This window comes from Clupea harengus, chromosome 11 (assembly GCF_900700415.2).
Source record: "Clupea harengus chromosome 11, Ch_v2.0.2, whole genome shotgun sequence".
In the NCBI taxonomy this organism is placed as follows: Eukaryota; Metazoa; Chordata; class Actinopteri; order Clupeiformes; family Clupeidae; genus Clupea; species Clupea harengus.
The window spans coordinates 10,758,877-10,782,692 of NC_045162.1; the positions used below are offsets into that span (position 1 = coordinate 10,758,877).

At 41.0% G+C, this 23,816-nt stretch overlaps 2 protein-coding genes across 3 annotated transcripts; one reads left to right on the forward strand and one right to left on the reverse strand.

Moving 5' to 3' along the window:
• The first annotated feature begins 2,484 nt into the window (after positions 1-2,484).
• On the forward strand, positions 2,485-5,226 carry cd83 (CD83 molecule). 2 transcript variants are annotated; one of them, XM_031577009.2, is made up of 5 exons: positions 2,485-2,967; positions 3,438-3,559; positions 3,934-4,165; positions 4,297-4,400; positions 4,535-5,226. In XM_031577009.2, exons 1-5 carry the CDS (start codon positions 2,931-2,933, stop codon positions 4,664-4,666), a joined length of 627 nt encoding a protein of 208 aa, XP_031432869.1. In that variant the 5' UTR covers positions 2,485-2,930; the 3' UTR covers positions 4,667-5,226. The 2 variants fall into 2 exon arrangements, with proteins under 2 accessions (XP_031432869.1, XP_031432868.1); XM_031577008.2 differs by having other exon boundaries at positions 2,487-2,967; positions 3,435-3,559.
• Positions 5,227-11,070: 5,844 nt separating this feature from the next.
• Positions 11,071-12,733, reverse strand: LOC105901659 (transmembrane protein 158). Its single transcript, XM_012829145.3, has one exon. The coding sequence runs from the start codon at positions 12,483-12,485 to the stop codon at positions 11,670-11,672; it is 816 nt and encodes a 271-aa protein (XP_012684599.1). The 5' UTR covers positions 12,486-12,733; the 3' UTR covers positions 11,071-11,669.
• Between the last annotated feature and the right edge of the window lie 11,083 nt (positions 12,734-23,816).

Below are 23,816 nucleotides of genomic sequence, written 5' to 3' on the forward strand. Positions count from 1 at the left end.
TTCTCTGTATTGTCACGGTACCAGAATGACACGCTCCACCAGTATGTCAAAGACTGTTTAGCAATGCAAAAGAACAAGCACACAAAATAAACGGGTGAACACAGAAATAATGACCAGTGCATCCTGTTAATGCTTCACAGGATAGCCAGTGAAAGAAAGTGAAAGAACAAGAAAATGAAGGTGTTCTCCTCACAGATACACATTATACTGTATGTAGGGACACATATAGTAAGTTCCAGTGCACTACAAAAACTGCTCATAGATCATTTCCCCAATTTGTTTAAAGCCTTGCTTAGGTCAGTTTAGGTTTTATTGCATGGAATTAGAGTGTTTCAATAATAATAGATGGATTTTACAATCTGACATACAATTTAACCCATTGCTAAAAAAAAAAGAATCTCATGAAATACTGCATTTTTCTTAGGTTCAGGATGAGTGTGCTTCATGCTAGACAATATGGTGGGGGCATAGAACTAAAGTTCCAGTTTAATGACACAGCTACAATATGACATCCACATTCAAAATCACTTTGCATGGTTTCATGCTAAGGGAGACTACATGCTTCAGAGGTAAGTCATCTACTTTACATCTACTGTATACATCATAAAAATAATAATAATAATTCATTTTATTTGTAATGCACTCTTCATTCAGAAGAATCTCAGAGTGCCAACATAGTAGAAACGAACTATAATAATAAAATAAAATAAGACTAGTTAACATAAGCATAATAGAAAACTTAGTGACAGTGATTTATCACAAGGCCAGAAATGCCTTTCTGAATAAAAATGACAATAATCATGACAATACCTCTGCACTATATGAAGTACTGTACTGTGTTAAGCTTTTCATTGTATTGACCTAAAATTATAAACTCTACGCTATATAGTAAATACTGTAAGACCTAAAATACCATATGGAACATATGATAATACCCTAATAGAACTTTTTCATACTTTAGAAAACAGTTGGCAACTTTTCTCCTAAATAGAAATAAATACAAATTTCATGATTACCCAATTCACATATAATACATTAAATATGAAAGTATTTTCATTCATTATTTTCTAACTTCACAAAATTGAACACCCTGCATCACTGCCACATTTTTTGAATGCACACCAAATGTTGTTAAAATGTCATCAACGGGGTGATGCAACTGACACATTTCAATATCTCACGAACCGCTAAAGATCACATTTTGAAATTTGGTATGCTTATAATTGGCTACATTTGCTCACATCTCCTCAAGTTCCATTTGGCTCACTCAACAAAATGGTCACAAACAGCTCATACATGCCTGTGCGAATAGCAAATCTTAGTGCAATATTGTAGGCTCATTCATAATGGTATATAGAAGCCATTTACCCAATTTCAAACAAATCAGCGATATGATGTCGCTACTTGGAACAGTTCACACATTTTGCTTTTCCACAAAAGGACCAATGTTGTCACACTAAGGAGGATCACAGCAACCACTGGAAGCCCTAAGGAATAAGCAAAGGAATTTGCCTTCCCAATAAACCATGTCAAACACAAGAATCTATGATCGGTTTTACCAAAGGGATGATTCTTTGTCCACTACTGGCGTGGTAATCCTGGTCTACTTAATATTTCTAATAATACAAGACAACATATAGGTTTGTATGACTCAGGAGGCAACGCATTGATTGGATGGAATTGTTTATGGTTCGGTCAGAGCTACTATGTTTGTTTCTCATTTATAGAGCCTGGAATAGTGGTGCATTCGTGAGAAATTGGGAAGTGGGAAAGTTCAAACCTCCAAGAGGGTGAATACACCTAAACGCTTATCGAACTTGGAACATCTCACTCCGAGAAGTAGGTTTGAAATCACTTGACATGACAGCGTTTGGTGTGAAAGAAAAAAAATGTACATCCGTGCACAAATAACTCACTTCACTGTTTATTTAGGTCGTACTCATTAGCGCAGGTGATTATGATGTCAAACTTTTGTGTAGCCTACTGTAATGTTAGCCTTCTGGCTATGAAGGGTGGAAGTAACAAAAGTGTATTGATAAAAATTGAGGTTATGAAAATGCATGTGAATAGATTGAAACAGAGGGGTGAAAATGGAGGTGAAATGAAAATATCCTTACAAATTATCAAGTGATTTGATTATTTTAAAGTAAATTTGTTTAAAACAGTCGTGGTGTAATGGAAACAGATCCATGTTTCATAATTTGCATTAATTCTTCCTCATTCACAACCCAATATTGCCATATATCATTTCAGGAAAGTAAAGGAGGAGCAATTAGATGAATTTGATAAGAGTATATTGGATTAGAATAACAGACATCACTTGTTGTGTTCTGCTCGTTGTTTCTTTTGAAGACATTAAACTCGAATGAATGCTCGAGTACGTGGGTAATCGATACTACCACTGTGGTGACGCACGGGGAATCCCTCTATGACACTTGGGTACTTCCCTAGGCGGTACTTTCCAGTGGAAACCCCAAGATTTACGCTCATGGTTAATTAACTGTTGTGTACTAGCTGGGTGGCATACATAACCCATATTTTGAAGCTTTGGTAAAAAAATGCTATATGCTATTTTAGCCTTACAAATATGCTAAGCAAAGACTGGATGGAGGTTTGTGCACGTGTGTGCCTATCCCAGATTTACAATCGCCCAAACAACCACTGTCATCTGTAGTCCACAAAATATTGTTACTAAAACTTCCTACTACTCACCTCGATAGACAAACACAGTAAGAACGATCACAAGAAAGCCATTTTCAAATGTACGGGACTAACACCATCTCTGGCAATCCACATCATACTATGACAATAGATCTGCAATGGGGGGGGACAATGTTTTGAATATAGTTCCTCTTTCGCTTTCACTTTGTTCAACATAAAGACCCAGTCCCAGTCTCGATGTGAAAACAGGGCTTGAAGAATTTGCAACGATGAGTGAGCAGACCATCTATATCCTATTGACACTGGGTAAGAGAGTCTAATATTACTCTTTTAGGAGTTTGTGATTTTACTGAAAAGTACATCACTGACGGATAGCTCTGCTGAACAGCCAGGAAGAAAACAGGTTGTGATTTATGAAGTAGGTCTTTGGAACGTTTTGGTTAAAGACTATGTCTAAATGCAAATATGCTACTTCACTATTTAAAAAAAATAAAATAAATAGTAGTAAAAGAAAGCTTTTATACCTAAACCAAGCTATGGCTTGGTAATAAACTCACTCATTTACATCCATAACATTCAAACAATGGGAGCAGTAAAATAATCTTAGTTGAATGAAAAGATGACATGCATTCATGTGTGGCTATCCTATTTCTTGTCACCATGAAGTGTTTTGTTGCTTGATTAGAAGAATATAAAAGTTTCAGAAAGGCAATTTGTAAGTATGCCACCTTAACTCTGAATTTTTTTTTGCGTGTTTTTGTGTACTTTGTTAGCAGCTTTTGCTTCAAGCAGCAGGATTGCCTCTGAGAAATCCTGCACGTGTGGAAGTGTCACTGAACTGTCATGTGTGGCCTTAGCGGAACCCGGGGTGCCTTACCGGTCAATCAGATGGTACAAGGTACGTTCGGATCATTAGCTGAAGTCATGTTTTTCCCAGGCAGGTCACGCGTAGGCTAAGCAGACCGTATTTCAGGCAATGGTTGAAAACACAGCCGAAATAGCACAGTCTACTTGATCAACGCACGAACTTGACTTTAGGCTAGAGTGAATTAGAATGATAATCCAGCGATGAATGTCGGACGAGACATGGTTAAAAGCAGTCCTTAAATGAGGTGAAACAGGCAACAGGTGAATCCAGCATGATAGGTCCGTTTGAAAAGACTCGTAGTGGAAACGCGGATTCAGGCATGAGGTGAAAAGGAAGAAACAGGACTAGGAGCGAGAAGTGCTGGACCGCATCGTGACACAAAGTCTTATCTCTTTTACTTACAGGTTGACGAAGAAAATAATTTAAGGGGTCTTGTAAGGAAGCGTCTGGCTCCACAAAACAAGACAGTTGAGTATTACACTGGTTTGATCCGGCACGTGGAGTTTGTTTCAGAGAACTCATCAAACATCATCATGTCCAATGTGACGAAAATGGACAGTGGGAGATATATCTGCTTCCTGGCTGCACCCCTGGGACACCGAAATCAAGAGGGAGAGGTCTTTCTTAGGGTCGATGGTGAGTGAGAGAGTGTGTGCAGTGTGTGTGTGTGTGTGCAGTGTGTGTGTGTGAGAGAGAAACAGAAAGAGAGAGAGACAGATACATGGTCTGCATGGCAAAGAGTAATCCTGGCTTGTTTTCTTCTGCAGGTTGCCAAGTTAAAGAACTGGATTATCATTCTAAAGAACTTTTAGAGCTGGTCGTGGCCATTATTCTGATTTTAGTATCTCTTCTCATATTCACAATAAGCTATGTGAGTATTTCCCGCAGTACATTTTTTCTCATCATTGTAAAATTTCCAGACAGTACAGTATACATTGAATACCTGTATTTAGTTTTGGTAAATGATATTGAACTGAAGTACTAAATAGTGTTTCATTTAACCAGGTTTTCTTAAGGAACGTGTTGAAGAGCAGCAGGAAGAAACTAATAAAAGAACATCTTTGGAAAATGTCTCACCCACAAGGAAACATGATTTATGCTAATGGTTTAAAAACTCTGGAATCAGTTTATGTATGAGACTCACTGTGAAGATGAAGTGCAATTACTTTAATTTGTTTTGTTTTTGCAAGACAATTAGTCTTCTTGTTATCCTCCTGAGAACCAACCCATAGACTTGTGTCCTCTGTAGTGGAATTTTCTTTTAAGGAAATCACCAAAAAAGAGAAATTGCATGACACTTTTTTTTCTTGGTTCCCAGGAGGATATATTTTGTTATGATATTAACAATAATATTAACATTTTGATATTATTATGTGGCAGGCTACATACAAATCTACTACCTCATACGCAACTCTTCAGAGAGCAATGCCCGTTCTAACTGGCACTTCGACTAGTGCGTAACTTGCAATTACAGCAGTTACATTTCTGCACTTCTTTTTTCTTTCATTTTGTTATATTTCTTATGTAAAGTGGTATTTATTGTTACACCAGGTACTATTGCTCGTAGCTTGACTATTCTCTCCCTTGTACGTCGCTTTGGAGAAAAGCGTCTGCTAAATGACTGTCTGCGCACAAAAAGAATGACCTGATGGAAAATGAGTTTGACTTTAAATAAATAAACAAACATATTTGCTGTTGGTGGTTGTTTTGGAGTGTCATTAATTTTGTGTAGAAAATATAAGTGTATATAAGTGTGTATATAAGTGTGTATATAAGTTGGAGATTTGCTAACGTAATTGGCTGAAGCTTCCAACATTCTCCAACATTTGGCCGGCCGTTTCCTTCGACAACTATGTCGATGGTGCCAATTATTTACATTGCAGGTAAAGGCTATCACAGAGTATAGGGTAGAATAAGTGCGTGACAATGTGATGGGGTTTCAGCAAGTAGATCAGGTGGAGAGACTACAGCAGTATCCCTCATCGGAGAGTCTAGACTGGGAGGTGAAGAAAGAGACAAAGTAAGTGGGTGGAGTATGGCTGCTTAATACGCGTATATGTACTTAATGGATATGGTGATGAGGAACAATGTTGCCACAGACATTTGCCAGCAGAGTTCAAAGGTCACGCTGTAAGAGAGACAACATGGGGGGAGTAGAAAGAAATATATTTTTTTGCTGTTTTGCTCCCATATGTATTTGATTAATGCATTTGTAGCTGCCTGCGTCAGCTGTCAGCGTTAACACGTTAATCTATGCGATTAATGCGGCCGCGATTAACGCGATAAAATATTTTAACGCAGTTAACGCAACTTTTTTTTTAAAACTTTAGTTTAGTTAGGGCTATGTAGGCTACGGTTAACTCGCCTTGCTCCTTTATTGATGTCAGGTGAAAACTTATGAGTGAAACAATAATACACAAGAAATGGAAAATACTTAGAAGGTATCTTAACGAAACACAGCAAGTTACTATTAGATTCATTACACCAAGAATCAGAGCAACAACAGATTACAACACAGCTGGCTAATAGGTGCTAACGTCTGCCACCAACTGAGTTATGAATGAATGGTGTGCTAACGGTCACATATTAGAACGTAACGTATCTAAATGAATAATAATTACATTTTACGTTACAACGAACTAACACAGTTCATAGAATTCAAACATAGGTCACTAAAACATATTTATCACAGTGTGAGACAGCTAAATAACTTAGTCATTGTTTTTGAGCGTGCGAGGGAAAGCATAATTTAATAGAGGCTTACTAGACATGTGCGTTACTAACTGTCACAGTTGTCAAAGTAAAAGTCCGTCAACAGAAAGAAATACAATACTGTGTGCCTGCAGGGATGGATTACCGAACGGGCTGAACGGGCCCAGGGCCCAAGGGCCCCTGAGCTCAGGGGGGCCCTAAACCAGAGCCTCTGCGTGAAGTCGCTGTTATTAACTTTGCTTGCTGTCAATTATTTTTAGACTTTGTATTTGTTAATATCAGAAGTGGCCTAAATGTATCTCTTATTTGTGGTTGGAAGCGGTGTATTTTGTTACACGTCCTGACCAATGGTTTCATAATCCGTCCATGTGTGCGTGTCCATAGCAACAATACACGAATGAAACATGAAACATTAAATCACTCCAAGCAATATACATTTGCTGACCTAAATAAGATGCTATTTGTTATTACTTGAGGTTATTTCAATAATTGACAATTTTAAGCTTGGCCTACCATTTTATGGGAGCGATGAGGGGAAAAAGCCCCCCTTGTTCAAAGTGGGGAATGACAGAAAAAGTTTGAGAACCACTGCGGTAGTTGAAGATGGAGAGAGCTGAGGGATTGTTGGGCGGAAAGTCTCTGTTTAAGAGCCAAAATGACGGAATAATCGACAAAACTAAAGTTGTATGTAGCATTTGTCAAGCTGAATTTAGCTATCACAGAAGCAGCTCGTCTTTAATGCAAATCACCCGACAGAAAGCAGTCCCAGGTCGAGGGGCACCATTGTGTTTAGAAAAAAATACAATTAAACAACAGTGTCTAAAATACACGCTGTATGAAGTGATTACTCGTTAATTTATAAGATTTAGTCTTAAGAAGAAAAAACAACTTTTAATCGCGATTAATCGTGATTAATTAATTTCAAAATGTGCGATTAATTAGTTCATTTTTTTTTATCGATTGACAGCCCTAATATATATATATGTATGCGTGCATCTCATACACATATATTCTTATTCTTTATGTGTAATAATTATTTTATTCTTCTCCCTCATACCTGAAGGACCAGAATGTCGCATGCAGATCTTTCCATTTCTTTTTATCTGTTTCGTGTGTTTTTTTTATTTTTTATTAACTTTTACTTACCCAATAATGCCATTGGCATCATCACCATGATTATTATTTCCAACATGATTATTATTATTACTGTTATACAATTATTAACTATTTACAATGCTATTGTCGTGTCAAGCAACAACGCTCAGGTCACTGGAACCAGATCCTCCCAGGTCACAGACAAACCAACACACAAAATCAGAAATTCATGGTTATACAAATGTTTATTTACCACAAGGAGACAGGACTGTAGGCACAGAGCCGCTGTATAAAGAACCCCACTAGGCGATAAGCATACACCCCACTAATGGCCAACCATGTCTAACATGAGAGCCCCCCACAGAAAATGTCTACACAACTGCAAGATACATGCCTTCCCCCAAAAGGTATTATCAGTATGCAATACTAAATCCACGCCCCACAGATAGAATCCACAGAAAAGTCCACAGCAACAAATCAACCTACACCAAAGAGGAGAGTCATCCCAATCCAGTAGACAATCCAGACAGCAAGTCATTACAGGCCAGTGTGGTTCTGCGCAGGCCCGTCCACCAGGAACGCTCCCCAATAGCACTTAGATGACGCGCAGCTCCTCCCCGCATGAGGAATTTCCAACTACAGAGGGACACAATACAAACCAACACTTAAAGCAGCCCACACGCCATTAAGCGGGGAGATCCAGTGACAAACTAAATGACCAGTGTGGTGCAAGAAAGAACCTCCCTTTTGCCTGGCAGCTGGAGAGTGTTGAGCTGTGTGTTTGTGTGTGTGTGAGTGTGTTCTACCTGCATCTCTGTCTTGTAGTCCTTCTCTGTGTAAAGAGTTGAGGGGTGTGTGTCTGTGCGTGTGTGTGTCTGTGCGTGCGTGTGTCTGTGCGTGCCTGCGTGCGTCTGTGCTCAACTTTCTGGTCAGAGCCTTGGAGCACCTCACGGTAGAGTGGCCAAGCGGTCCATGGCGCTGCATTAAGGCTGCAGTCTTCGAAATGCGTGGTATCAAATCCCACTGCTGCTGCCATTAATACAGCTGGCTTTGCCCTCCACTTTCGCCTTCCCTTCTGAAGAATTCTACACTTGTGGTAGTGTGGCTGAACGGTTTAAGGGTCTAAGACTCCCGAAGCGAGCCCAAGATAGGCCAGTTCTTGTGCGCTCCTTCTCAAAGTGTGCTCTTCACGTGCTCTCACCTCCAACATTACCTCGTCTGTTCCTTCGGCTGCTGGCTCTCTAGGCTCCAGTCTCTTCGCAGGTGTGGGTTCAAATCCCACCGCTGCCATTATGACCAGCTGGCTTTGTTCTTCACTCCAGCTTTCTCAACGACTGTTCTGAAGAATCCTACGCTTGTGGTAGTGTGGCCTGACCAGGTATGATGGAGAAATGGGAAACTCTTGACTTTAATCAAGTATGTATGTGTGTTAATCATATGCCTTTGTGAGCTGAAACATGACATTTATTTCTGTTCTTGAGAGCTGATGTTTCTAACTCTGTGTGTGTGCTTAAAAGTGTACCTTCTGTGTGTGCGTAAGCAAGGGCTGATAAGAAGAACTAGCATAAGAAATTCATAATCGTGTAAAGAAATAAAATCACTGTATCAGCATTTTGTCCTTTTCAGGCTGTGGATGACTCTGGTGTGACAGGCATGGACCGAGTCGACAGCTTGGCAGAGTATCTGGTGGAGCTGAGGAACCAGCCCTCTCTGGCCCAAATCAACCAGCAGGTCAGGAATATTTATTGTCTTGCTACTTTCCCTCTGTGACCTGTCATACATATTCACACTTGCATATGTTTTTGTCTTTTCTCACGTGCTGCTGTGTTCTCTCTCTGTTTAGAGACCAGATTGAGTGGCAAGAAGAGGGGAACTGGCACAGTGTCTAGATGGGATCTCATCCTGGATGACTACAGGAGGATCAGGCGCCGCATTCTGGCCAATGGGTCTGTTATGCAGCAGACCACCGTGCAGCTGGTGGACGAGAGCCACACCACCCTGGTACAGTGGCACAACAAAAGGGTGAAGAGGCAGGACAACGCGGTGGAGATGCAGGGACCGGACCTGCCCAGCCATTTGTCTGTGGCAAATGACCCTCTCCTCTCTGCTAATGTGCGCCCCCCGTCTGTGACAGCTGTGAAGTCGCACCCCCAGCGGGAGCTCTTCCCTGCTCCACCCTCGGCCCCTCACCTGTTCATGCTGGGTCCAGTGACCTCACAGGGGCCTGTGCTGGTTGCTGCTCCACAGCCTCTCCTCTGCCGCTCCAGTCCCAAAACAGACCCGCAATGTACTGCACAACACGTGCAAGAAAGGCGGGCAGTTTAGGACTGCGGAAACTAGACACAGCCAATACAAGGGCATTATACAGTATACTGCCCCTCTTTAGTGGCTGTTCCCAAGGAGCAGTGGTTGGAGGATATTAAGAAGAAAAAATAAAAGTAAATAAATTAATAAATTGTCGTCCCCCCTCCCAGAGGCATGGACACTGGGCTAATGCCCCTCAACCCCTTTCCCTCCCAGAGGCATGGACACTGGACACTTAAATTTCTGTATATGTTTTCTCAATCAATATCTCACGAATATAAAGTTAATAAAAAGTAATATGCAAACAAATGTTGATTTCCAATAATAAAAATGAACTTTGCAGTAAATAATGCACACCTTAATTTCTGCTAATGGTGGTCCTCCAACCGGTAACCTTGGGACCACGCTGAACGTCAGCATCCTCAAAAGCACTCGATCCTGGTGGGACTCCAGCCCACAACCTTTCAATGACTTCTTGCACCACACAACCCAGTTGCAGCTGTATATTTTTACGTTCCAGCATCCACTCAGACATATCTTTTTCCTGTTTCTCGTAGATTTCTCGTAGGCCCATAGCTCAGTTGGTAGAGTGGAATAAACAGACATCCTTAAGTCGCTGGAAAATTCGCCAAGGCCGACCACTGCCATTATACCAAGGTTTACATTCAGCATAGACCTACACCAATTGAAAACACTGACAATTCAAACTGAACATACCCAAAGGAAGTGATTAGTTACAACATAACAAACGTACAATAATTAGAATGTTATCAATTTTTGTTTCCATATCAATCCCAATATGAATTTCAAAATCAAATGTATTTGCTAAGGAACACATCTCAAGAACATCCGCACCATCAGCAATCTTAGAAAGTAATTATAATTCTACGGTTGCCAGACTTTTTCAAGAGGAAATTACAGGAATGAGCAGCTTCTACCACACATGAACCGAAGCTAATTTAATTATAATTCTACGGTTGCCAGACTTTTTCAATAGGAAATTACAGGAATGAGCCGCTTCTACCACGCACGAACCGAAGCTAATTTAATAACTTGGTCAAATCATTTTGCTGATTTAATGCAATGAGCAGGATCCTAAGCACAAACATGGGTGGATCAGCACAGTGCTCCCACACACCGCACCATAACTTTAGTTTGGACTTCCCTTGTTTCCCGTCAATGAAATTAGGGCCTATAAGAGATCATTTTGTGATCACTCTTGAGACACTCTTGAATCAGACCCTAAAGCAGATAAGCATATTAGAGCAATGGTTTATCATGCCAAAGAAAAAGGTTTTGCGTTTTGTCACATTAAAGTGTGTTGGAGTAAATACATATAAATTAGATTTTTAGATTTGATGCAGACCAGATAAATTTGCACTCTTTAGTGCCAGCCAAAACTGTCAACAATTCAGTCAAGTCCCTGTTGCTGACATACAGTAACTTTTATTTTTATCTCAATTTCATACAAATGATTACAAATAAATGTCCTGTTAATTCTCTTAAATCTCAATTCTGTTCATCTGACCAGTGTAAATGGTGGAAAACACCAAGGTCAATGTTAAATATTTATGGCTATCTCACAGATACAAAACCTAGCAGTCTCAGTAACATGAAGGAAGAAAAATATTGCCCATATATAGAACCCACATGCAGAGCATCTCAAAATACATTATCTGAGACAAAGTATGCCTTTATATATTTAAACGCTATATTCATAAGCAAAAATTCTACAAATATATAAAAACGATACAAACATTATAGTGACAGCTGAATATCACATAATGATAATTCTAAGAAATGTAGATTTATAAAATAAATCCGAATCAAAATAGACCATAATAGGCTATACAAACGGAACTGCGAACAGCAACAAAGTAACAGCTTTTACTAACTTGGAAACACAGCAAACACTTTTTGATCAAAAGTATACCACATGTTTGGAAAAACTACCACATTTGTCAAATCAATCGGTGGGGCTAAAGGATGATATTTTCCGACGTTGGCCAGACTATTGTATTCCTCTCTCCTATCTTGAGCGCCTCTGTTCCATTCCGTTGGGTAGAAATCCTGCAATAATAGGCACTGGCCATATGAGGGCGGCAACGCTCCACACTATAATAACTAATGTCATGAAACAGGCAACGAGGGTTGACTCGATGGGTTTGCGGTTTAACCTCCAACTCTTATCCCCCTTCAGTTCTTCGAGGCCGAAGTCTATACAGCAAAAGTTGATGGGGTCGCCCGTTTGCTGCCCTCTCGAATTTCCCTGCCCAAACCTCCTATATCTCGCCATGCCACATCCAACACACAGTCGGAATTCCTGCTGTCCTCCGGTAACTCCAATGTGTTCGATGACAACAGGTGAGATGGCGCGGTTGAAAGCAGCAGAGAAAAACGCCCTGCCGTGGTTGTTGGTGGTGTAAATAAGTACATCACACTGGAACCCAAAATTGCTACCCCACCGTGCCACGAGTGAAGTGGGGAAAAGCCTTTGTACGCTGACGTTACACTGAGGCAGCAGCTGGGGCGAAGTCTCCGAGGAGGCTTCTGTCTCTTCCACAGATCGTTTGGCGTAACGCACGTCCACCCCCAAGTTCGCCAAAAATCTGTTAGTGGAGTTGACAGGAGGGAGTAGAAGATCCTCGTCACTCCAGCCGTTGGAAAACTGGAGTAGTACGGCGACACAGCTCAGCGCCAGCAGAACATTCAGGGAGTTGTTCAGCATGGCACAGGGTGCGACTCCCCTCGCATGGTGCGCGGCGGGGAAAAAGGCAACTAATGATGAGTTTAAAGCGACAGTCGGCGAGGGGGGGTGACTGGTCAAGCGCGTAACCCAGGACATTAATTCAGAGAATCTGAGCCTTTACTGTTGTAAGAGTTCTTGGTTTACCTATAGTCCGCTCAAAATGGGAACGTCAGCTGTCCGCGATACACCGACGCCCCTTCCTTCTTTTTCTCGACTGAACAGCTGGCTTCCTGCCAGGCGGTTGGTTACTTTGGAATGGGTGGCGATGTTGCGCGCAGCAGACTGCTGGCGCTCGCCTACTCAGGTGGGTGAGAGCGAGTGTCGAGCGCCACCTGTACTAAGCAGTTTTCACAGATCTGCGACTATCAAGAGAGGCGCGACAGATGTTTGTGAAAATGCAGCCTCTGTAAATCCCTTTCAGAAATAACGCAGCGTCCGACCAGGACCATAGGTATGCGCCTGGTACAGTTTTCATTTCACATATTCTTGTTTTAACACTGGCAATACTGAGGAACGATTGCTAGTTTTGAAATATCTATCAATTATGATATGAAAATGATAACGGTCTGCTAGGCATATTGTACAATTGACAGCTGCGTGCACCCAACGCATAAATGAGGTATATCACTTCGGCAACGTTTGCTTTATAAATGTCACTATTCTAAAGCCCTAGACCGAAAACACAAAGCTAGTCTAATACACAGGCTATGGTACTGCCATTGTCTGCTTGCCTTTCATTATTACCCTGTTCTCTGACTCTTGAGAGGACTTTGAAAACTTGTTAGAGTGCATTAACTTCAAATGAGGGCAGACGTGCATTTGCCATAAAAGGGTTTTTAAGATCAGCCTGTGCTTGGGTTTACCCTACTTATGAGTGATAATGAATCCCGTGCCCCTCCATTAAGTTAATGTGAATTAAGTAGTTGGCTCTCCAAGTTGCTTAAGTGCATTTGCAAACCAAATTGCAATAATTACAGGACCAAGAAGTGTTCAAGCATTCATAAGCAAAATGACTTTAACGCAAGGAAGTTGGTAAAAATATTTTGAGGTGCTTTTGTTTAGTTTTGTTTTGTTTTATTTCTTTTATTTTCTTTAAAATAGTATGGGCCTATGAAATCATAAATTGACACTTTTTTCAAGTTGCTAGTCAAGTGTGATAGCATCCTGCTCAGCATCTTTATTTATGCCAAACACAGGCCCTAGTAACATATATTTATAATATAAAAATGTGTAGGTTCCTAATTAGGATTAAACTCGATGTAAGTAAATGAGCAAAGGCTCCCTCTGCTCAGAGATACCCTTAGTTATTATGTTGTTGTGCCTTGTGAGGTCACCAGCTCATGTGGCTCTCTCAGTGGTGCCTTTAGCCAGGCATTTCTTTCTCATAAAACGGATTTGTTTGAGTTCAAGGTGATGTCACCCTTACTGGATGTGTGGACAGCCTGCAGGGACACTTAGCCATAGAGTTCTTTTTAAAGTGGTTATTACAGTAGAATTTATTAACCTGTAGTATATATTTTTTTTAAAGAACCTGTAGTATATAAATAATTGCCTTTTGAAGGACCAGTCAATAATGTCTTTCTTAAGATTTGTACCTCTTGGTCATGAGGAATACAGACGATTCCCTGGGTGTTGAACGCTTGGTTTGGAAGTAAAGAATGCTACAGGTGAGACGAAAAGAATGGAAGCCCTCATTATTTCTCCATGGAATACAAATTCTAATGACTCATCATTCCTCCTTTCATGTGTGAGAGAGAATACACACGGCACCTGTATGGTTTGTTTTGCTGTGAGCTGCTTAAATGGCTTAATTTGTGGGCCAGGTCTGCCTCAGTGTTTGAGCACAAGTCTAGGAAGAGAGCGAGAGACACACACACACAAGCGCGCACACACACGTTTTCCTCTGGCTTTTTTTTTTACACCTGAAAGTGCAGTTCAAAGACACTTTAATTAGAAGCCATCTTAGGCTTCCCTCCCCATTACACCCAGTTAGTTATCATCTTAAACCACTCTGCGCACATCACACACATTCTCAAACTATCATAACCACCCACACACCAAAATGACACATCAACATATATGCAGAGAACACACACACACTAAATGCCCCAAACAATGGCCTTCTAAATATCAGATATGCTCCAGACAATGTGCCTACGCAAAGAGGGGAAAATGTAAATGACTTTCCTGCTCATTAATTATGCTATAAAAATGTAAATTGCTTCAGCGCCAAAAATGCTAATGGGACAGAGATAAAAGTCTCCTGTGCCAAAGGAGAGCGTATAAAAGATTCATTTTCTTAAATATATTTCTTTTATTCTGAGCCATAAAGGGAGAGGCCCATTGAGTGTCTTCTGGCTGGCTTACCGTGACCCTGACGGATCGGCTCACTGTCTCCCTTCCGCTTCAGGAATATGCGCAGACGGCTAGTTTAATTAGCTATTGGATGCCATGTGACTTTTCTTCCTCTTCCGCTCCGTGAGCTGGGGCAGCTTTGTAACTCCAGGCCATGCAAGTCCATTGATTCCGACTCCGGCATCCCTTTCATGCCACTCTCTCGGCGAGCCGCTCCGCTGCAGTGTCACCATGGTAACCATCTGACCTCGGCACTCCTCTGAGACCCGGTGTTATCTTGAAGGAGAAACACATTAAAGAGGGAGAGGAGTAACTGTTTAATTCCTTTCATGAATTAAGCATGAAGATTTCTCTGACCAGAATTATTAGTGGGTACAGCCTCTGATGATTTTTTTTGTTAAAAGTGATTCTAAGTCATCCTCAAAAGTAATATTGTGAAAGATGTTTGTGTTTGGCTTGTTGAGGTTTATGGGAATAGTTGAGTAACAAGTTAAGTCATATATTATTTTAATAATTAAGCAAGGTGGCTTCATGATTTAAATAACAGTCATTAACTAAATGTCTCAGGCCCCTTGCTCTGGTCTTGGCGGCTATTTTTGAAATTTCATCGTGATCCACATGCAAACAATGAGGAAACTTCCCACTAGTTAGCAGATGCCCCAGCATCTACACACATTTCAGACCAGGGTCTAAATCTGATGTGCAGTCTAAATCTGACAGAAGTTATCCAAAATAGTTGCCAACTGGTACAGAATCTTTAACTTGTGTATTCGTGTTGTTCATGTACCAGGCAGGAATAGAAATTACTGTGTAACTGAGCTCGGGGAATGGAGTGGGTTAACATAAATTGTCTGTCTCTGTGTCTGACTCCAGAATGTGGCTTCACTACATAGCTTCTTGAGGTTATTGTATTAGGCTAGAGGGAAATTAAACATAGATCTAGCAAAACAATTTACTAAGTGAAAGAGGAGATGCAGTGGTGGCATTGGAAACGAGGCCCCATAATTAGCCCATGCAGGAAACTGGTTTCGGTAAAATATGTATCATTTTGACTCACAAGGGTGTAAAAAGACTGTCTGGCCACAGAAATGATAGAAAGGGGGTAATTATACACTCTCCAGTGGTATGTGTAAATGAAGGTGGCTCAGCTTTCTGGTCCTTTTATGCCACAAAACAGCAGGTAAAAGAAGTAACAAACCAAATAAACGGATTCAGAATGCTGCTGCACATTTGAAGAGGACTCTGAAAACTCCTCTGCTGGTCAACCTTCACTGGTTCCCTATAACTGCTAGAATTAAATGTAAGTCCCTCACTCTGGCTTATAGGACTGGATCGGCACCTGCCTATTTAAATGCTATGGTTCAGCTCTATTCCCCCTCTCGACCATTTCGCTCCTCTGATGAGTGTTTGTTGTCTTTACCGTCTCTCTGCAGCAAGAGATCGCAGTCGAGACTCTTTTCGTTCATTGAGTCTTGGTGGTGCACTGATCTACCTAGTGTTGACTGTTCCAGCGACAGCTTTGGTATATTTAAGAAGTGCTTAAACACTCTCCATTTTAACTATCATCTGTCTAATTAGTTCATTTGCTTAAGGCCTACTCTATAGTCATAGGTTTGGTATTTATTATTATTATCATTAATTGGTACCTTATATTGATTCTTGACATTTTTGTTTCATTAGGCTGGTATTACTGCTTTTTTAAATGTATATTTATCTGTTTTCTAATGTCTTTTATTATGTTTTGTAAAATACCAACACCATAACCATAACTGGTAAGGTACTGTCATTTTGACCATCCTGACCCTAAGGAATTGACTATATAAAATGAGGAAAAATTACTGATCATTTTTATGTAAGTCTGTTCAGGATCATCAAATCATTTCTGCAGCATCTGGACACTACTATCTGTATAGGTGAACTAGACATCAAACACTGCACACATTTAAATCTTAGTAAGATGAAATATCTTGAATCTAGGCAATTTATGCTTGTTTTTTGTCTCGCAACATATTTCTTCTTACCATGCATTTTTTAAGTTAGAGCATTTCACTTGCTTCAAGCGGTTCAGTCCTTGATTATCTTAATAAGGTCTTATAACTTAGTGCTTGAAACTAGTTTGATCACCACTGACAAGTACAAAACTGCTTTGTCAAAGTAAGAATCAAGACAAATGTACTTGTTTTTAGTCTGGCCACACTAGTTTTAAGATATATTTGGTTTCTTTTTTAAAAATCTTGGTAAGTCAAATGTTCCTGTTCTGTTGGCAGATAATTGTGCTTATCTTAAGTTATATATCCCCCATTTTTTTTTCTTGTTTTTAAAAGCTGAATTTTTGCAGTGAACTTTGGGTAATACAATATTCTGTTAAACACCTGAATGTCACTTAGAATGGTAAGTTTTTCCAAGAACAACTTTTTAGAAACATGGCTGAACAAGCCATAGTGTGGACCAAGTGTTGAAGAGTCATCCTTGGAGCTCTCACAAATCCAACACTGTCTTGGAGCAAGTAAAACGAACTGCACTAGTTAGAAACGTTAATTAGCAAATCGACCCCAACCATAACCATAACGGCAGGAGGCGTCGGGAGGTGAGAGGATGTAAGCTAGCACTGTGAGGAAGTAGGGGTGGCCCATGACATAGGCGACATAGGTGTTCACCTAGGGCACAAAATGCCAGAGGGGCACTGCAGAACCTTTTTTTCGGATGTGCGCCCTCTCACGACAACTCTAGACTTTTTGTCACCCTTCAGCTTCAGAGCTGTCCAATGTTATGCCAGCCTCTCTTCTGCGTGTGCACACTATACCTTCTGAAGACATTTTGAAGGGTTCACTAATATAAGTCTAGCGATTGAGAGGACCAATGAAATTGGGGGCACCAAAGTAAAATCTCACTTAGGGCTCCAACACTGTCAGGACCGGCCCTATGTGGAAGTGTTCATCTCTCACAGGGGGTGGAGTTGTCACACCCATGAGTCAGGCAGACAGAGAACAGGGACATGATCAGACACACTCCTGCATCTAACAGCGTCTATCAGTGCAGGCTCTGGAAAAAAAAAGTCTGTTAACACTTCACAGATTATTTTTAGAATGATGTGGTCCAGCAGTTCAGGCTCCACCACTAACTCAAGTCCTACGGGAAACAGAGTCTCGTAATTCTACAGTAAACCTCCAACATCAAATGTAGTCATCCTGGAGTCACGGTTTGGGGTTTTCATGTTCTTAGTTTCACAATTTTAAGGATCTCTTGTTCACATAGCCATGTGCTGCTTTGTTTACTTCTTGGGTTGCCATGTGCTTTTAATTATATATTTAAGCCCTTGTTTTTCTTCAGTTCTTTGCTCTGCTGTTGTTTGTGTTCAGTTCACTCTGTTTCACTGCACCATTCCTGTTTGTAATCACCTGGTTGTAAGTAAAGATTATCCTTATGTTTCAAAGTTTGCCTTGTGTGGGTCCACCCTTCAACTGCAGTTGTGGCAGCTGGGACCTGGGCATTTAATAACCCTTGTGTCTGCACTGATCCAGCACGTGTCGAACAGCCTTCAGCTTCAGCTCCTGGCTTACAACCCTCAACTATATCTATCTAGAGTGCCACACTCAGAGGGGGGTTAATGTGCCAACACATTAACCTGCCAAGGACTGATCAGTTCAGTTCGCTCTGGTACCATCTGTCAGTCTAACGCTGGAATATCCCTTCGCCAGTGTGTTATTCCCAGCTTCCTATCTTCAACAGTCTGGCTTTTTAGATGGCATGGGTATGTTCCCCCCCCCACACCCCCTAATACTGTTTTATTCCCTCTTAATCTGGGACACGGTCATGTAAATAAAACAAACATCTGTCACCAACTGGCTGGGTGACAGGACGGGCTAACTGGTATACATGCAGCCCAGCCCCTTTATTTTGACTTATTCTAGATCAGTGTAGACAGACACACACACCTTGCGATCAAATCCCCCGCCATGGTGAAATAGAGTCTGAAGGTAATATTACACTTAATCGGTTCCGTCCAGCAGGTCACTGGAAGCAGCATGTAAGGCTACTGACATGCATCTTTGGAAGGTGAGATGGTGTGAGATTGCTTTCTGCCATCCCCTCTGTTTCCAGCGCAGCTGGGCGTAGGCCGTATCTAGCAGAGATCTACTCCTGAGTCAGGCGCTATCGGCCTGAGGTCTGTTTCTGGCCCCACAGAATGAGGCCATGGATGTACAGTACCAGTCAAAAGTTTGGACACACCTTCTCATTTTTTGAGAAGATTTTTCTTTGATTTTATTATTTATTATTTTATTAGATTTGTTTAGTACATCATTCCATATGTGTTCTTTCGTAGTTTAAATGTCTTCAGTATAAATCTACAATGGTGAAAATAATAAAAGTAAAGAAAACACTTCTCAAAAAAATTAAAGGTGTGTCCAAACTTTTGACTGGTACTGTGACTGTCACGCTGAAAGGTCACTGAGGCAAACCAACAGTCCCCAGCTCCCAATCTGATTGGGCATGATGTAAGGATCTCCATCCTCCATCTGCCTTTGTGAACACCTCCACACTGATAGAAAGTCATCTTTGTGCAGGTGGATAACAATCCAGATCGGGGGCGCGGGGGGAAGGCATTGCTTTCAGACAGGCAGATCCATAGTACTCCACTGAAGTGAAATTAGTTTTATCCTGACTGTCTGAATAGGGGAGGAAAAGAGCCTCATGTTGTTGAGTTTAAAGAGACAAGAGAAGAACGGAGAACTGAAGGAAGGAGTTTCATTCTGTCACCCAGTGTGTGGAAACTGACAAGGAGGTTGTTGATCAAAAACCCGGCTGCTCCAAACTCATTAGCAGGCAAACGTCAGCAGGGAATTAATAATGTATGAAGTTTGTCAGTAGCTCGTCAGGTAAAATGTGCATTACAGGCTATGGGAGATGACAGTGGATGAGTGGAAATATAAGGTAATGTTTGTAACGAAATTACACATTACCAGAGGTGGGATCAAACGTGAAATCCCCCTGAAACGTTCCTCCATTGCAACATGTGAGTTTGCTTTTATGTATGTGTGTGTGTGTATGTGTGTGTGTGTGTCAGTGTGTGTGTGTGTGTGTGTGTGTGTATACCACATGTGAGCGTGTGGATGTTTGAGTGTATGTGTGTGTGTATTGGTGTGTGTGCTCTCTCGTGTAACACTTAAAGACAGTCCTCATCATTGGAAATCTCTACACTCCACAGGGCAGCAAAACCTCGGCGCAGCAGGAGCCAGTGAGTGCGGTAATCAAAGCGATCGTTAGAATGAACGGGCGTCCCCACTTAGGCAACACGCCTCTTTGGAGCACAACAGCCATAACAACCATCACTTACTTTCCCATTCGGCTCCCGCTGTCCCTGAAAAGCAGCTCTCCTGCAGACGAGGCTTCAAATGGACCCTGAAATGTAATGACCACACAAATACATTGCACTTTCTCACATTTATGTTCTGTTATTCTATGTATCATCATTGTATCCTACATTCAATCTGTACTTTCAATCTGATTTTATAGAAGCTTATGCCTATCTTGCAAAGAGCTAAGGGGGTATATGCCATGTGGCTTAAAGCCCTTCAGTTGCCTAGTTATCAATGCTTCTCCAGTTTGTTGTTTAACCCCTGGGTGACCTCTCTCTGCTCCGGTTATCGATACAGTCCAATTCACTCTATCCAAATTTCTAGACCAACTCAAAACATGAAAGAGAACAGAAGTAAATCCATGGTCTTTCAGACCTATAATGATCCTCATAAGGTTGGTAGTAAATAACCTCATATAAATCAATGGCCTGTTCCCATCTCTGAGATGGAGTGTTTGTGACTTTGGAATGCAAATGATTTATGATAGTTATTGTAGTAATAGCTCCAATTTAAAATATGACTTCCATGCATTAAAATATACCTTTATAAAGACTGTAAATATGGAATAACCTTCCCAAATAACCACAGAAACTAAGTGGAACGGAAGGGTTAGTAAAAGACCAAAAAGTGCCAATGACCACAGCTCTGCACTTAAACATGCTTTATAATATGTTTTTAATCTGCTTTGTGTTGCTTTTTATCTGCTCTGGAATGTGTGTGTTATTGTATTTTCCCTCCATCAGTGACTGTTTTGTCAGAGTTATGGATGCTGAGTAACTGGTATGGTTCCTTTGCCCTGAGAACAGGAAGCAGACAGTGCAGGTCTAAATGATGTCAAAGGCTTCATCCTCTTCTCCTCTCCTCTCCTCTCCTCTCCTCTCCTCTCCTCTCCTTTCATTTCCTTTCCTCTCCTCTCCTCTCCTCTCCTCTCCCCTCTTCTCTTCTCTCCTCTCCTCTCCTTTTCTTTCCTCTCCTCTCTTCTCCCCTCCTCGGTGCAGCCAACATAGCCTCCAGGGCCAGAGAGACTGAAATTCACTCTGATGTATGAGGGGGGAAGAGAGTGGCGGCACCTCGAGTTTGGACAAACTGCTGTCGGGAACGAGAGCTCTCAGACTCTCACTCCTCCTCCTCCTCCTCCCACTTCCTCTCCTCTCGTCTCACCACTCCTCGTTTCCTCTGCTCTGGTGTCACTCAGTCTGCTAATGTCAGATCAAAGGTTTCAACTCCAGGGAGATGGCAGAGAAATGCTGTTAATAAGCAATAACCTCCACCTCTCTCGCGCTGATTCACTTTGTCCCTGTGATCTGCTGAACATCCGGAGAGCTGCCTGCCAAAGCTCAGCAGCACTCAACTTTCACCTCTCCTGAGGAGATCGTTTAGTGACAGCATGCCCTTCAAAAAGAGCATTGCGGGTCAAAGGCAATTGTGAATGTGTTGCTGAATATGTATACAATCTCTTGCTTCACTGGATTTCTCTCTGCCAGTGTTGTTTTCATGGACCGGGATCTCCAGATCTCCAAAGTATAGTAACTCATCCATCTACACAAAAGAGTACAATTATACCTTGCAGAAAGGTTGGAGATCCGTCATGTTTCCTCCATTTAGCTGGAATCGAAGCTTATGTATTTGCCTCACTGAGCACACAAATCTAAATCCTGCAACTGAAAACAATCTGGTGTTGGAGAGATAAAAGGGTTGCTACGGTAACAGGCAGAAATGTCCAACACTGAATTTTCATGCCTGGCAGCAGTCACTGTGCACTGAGAAAAAAAAGATAGTGTCATTTGAAGTTGAAGCTTCCATTGGTACCAACGGAGAGTTCAGTTTAGTGACACATTTCAAAATGAGATTTAAAAAGCTGTATTAATGTAGGACCTGCCTATGCTAGAATAATATAAAGGGAACTACATTTAAAAATGAAGTTGACAGGACACAGAATTCAGTTGAATAGAGCACATGGCATCTAAAGGGACCAGGGACGTATAAATGAGTAATGCTCAGCAATGTGTGATAGCCCAGTGTCAAGGTTACACTTTCAGAAAAGCTTCCACAAATTTGTCTGGCAAATGAAAGATGTGGATAGCCCGGCTAGGCAGTACACGTCATGAAAAGCTTTCACACACAATTTCATTGAAGTCACAGCAAGGGAAAGAAAACAGCAAAGTATCGTCAAAACCAAATGTGGATCCTTTTTCAGGCAAAGGCTTTCAGCGTGACAAGGGGGGATGAATCATGGAGGTAACAGTCCTTCAGTCCTTGTCAGTGTTGTCCTAGGGAAATGTCAAAACCTCCCTCATGTTTGAGTTCTAAGTGATGTTGTGACAAGCCTAAACTTTTTTTCTCTCATAGACACACAAAGCTGTTTAACATATTGTAATGATGGAGCACCTTGAAGACTTGTCTTTGACGTCGGGCAGGATGGCAGGGATCTTATCCACAAACACAATGCACATGGCAAATGGTGGGCAACGACACGAAAACTACACCAGGGCATTACACATAACACACTTTCCAATTGGGAACTACACCAGGGCATTACACATAACACACTGTCCAATTGGGAACTACACCAGGGCATTACACATAACACACTGTCCAATTGGCAACATAACTATGCACTAGCACAGGCATATTCTAAATGAAATAAAAAACATTATTCACAGCAGTAACATTGACATGACATTACATCTCGTCTGCTCACGGAAGCACAGCAACATTTAGGCACGCTACAATATTTATCTTGAATAATCCTCAGCCCTTTTGAAATAGGGAATGTCATACCCAGATCTTTAGAAATAGCACTCGTTTTTTGGACACAGCTACATGAATAAGATGGAGAAGTTATTCACGATATATTGAAATGACACCAAAACCTTACCACACACATGGCCTTTCCTATCAGATAAGTGACCCCATACAAATAATACCTCTGTAGAAATCCATCAGCCTACAGGATACATAAGCATCCATTAATCAACAGATGGGTTTTTTTACTTTTCTTTCAATGGCATTTTCAACACACTTTCATAATCTTAAAAGAACAAAAGAACGCATAGTTGCATATACAAAGCCTCACGCCTGCATCAACAGGACTCATTTCTTTACGACCAATTTAGCATGGGATGGCTGTCACTGAGAGCCATAGGCTAGCCTTCACTGTCTGGGATGAGGTGCCAGTTGGTTGCATAATAATTCAGAGGAATGATTTAGGGCGCCTCAGCATCACAGCTTGATGAAAGCATCTGATGAATAACATGTGTAGAACAGACAGATGGACTCTTTGTAGACCAGATTTCATGACATTTTAATTATATGTGTGCAAGGTCAAGTCAGTCTTTATGATTCATGACATCTTATATATGATTAATGAGGATGTCTTTTAATTGTTATTATTATAATTTTTTATTCAAGTTATATGTTTAGTTTACCAAATTGGATAAGACAGAAATAAACTACATTAGACAATGTTATTCCTAATCAATGAAAGGACATGGTGATGTCATAGTTAGTGGATTAGATTACAAAGGAACACGTGCGACATTTATCATTTATTTATAACACAAACAAAAAAATATAAAATACATTACAGATGAAAATAATCGAAACAAAGCAATAGCTTACTGCACACTGGACTTCTGATACGATTTCTGGGTCCCGAGCGTATACAATGAAAAGAGTGACGCTGGGTTGAGTGTTTTACTGTCTATGGTGTCGT

What these genes read in the sequence shown, in the direction of transcription:
- cd83 (XM_031577008.2), top strand. Translation starts at nt 2,931, where the DNA reads ATGAGTGAGCAGACCATCTATATCCTATTGACACTGG. An exon ending in CTATATCCTATTGACACTGG is followed by an intron (nt 2,968 to 3,434) that starts GTAAGAGAGTCT and finishes GTACTTTGTTAG; the next exon opens with CAGCTTTTGCTTCAAGCAGC. An exon ending in TCATATTCACAATAAGCTAT is followed by an intron (nt 4,401 to 4,534) that starts GTGAGTATTTCC and finishes TCATTTAACCAG; the next exon opens with GTTTTCTTAAGGAACGTGTT.
- LOC105901659 (XM_012829145.3), bottom strand. Translation starts at nt 12,485, where the DNA reads ATGTCCTGGGTTACGCGCTTGACCAGTCACCCCCCCTCGCCGACTGTC.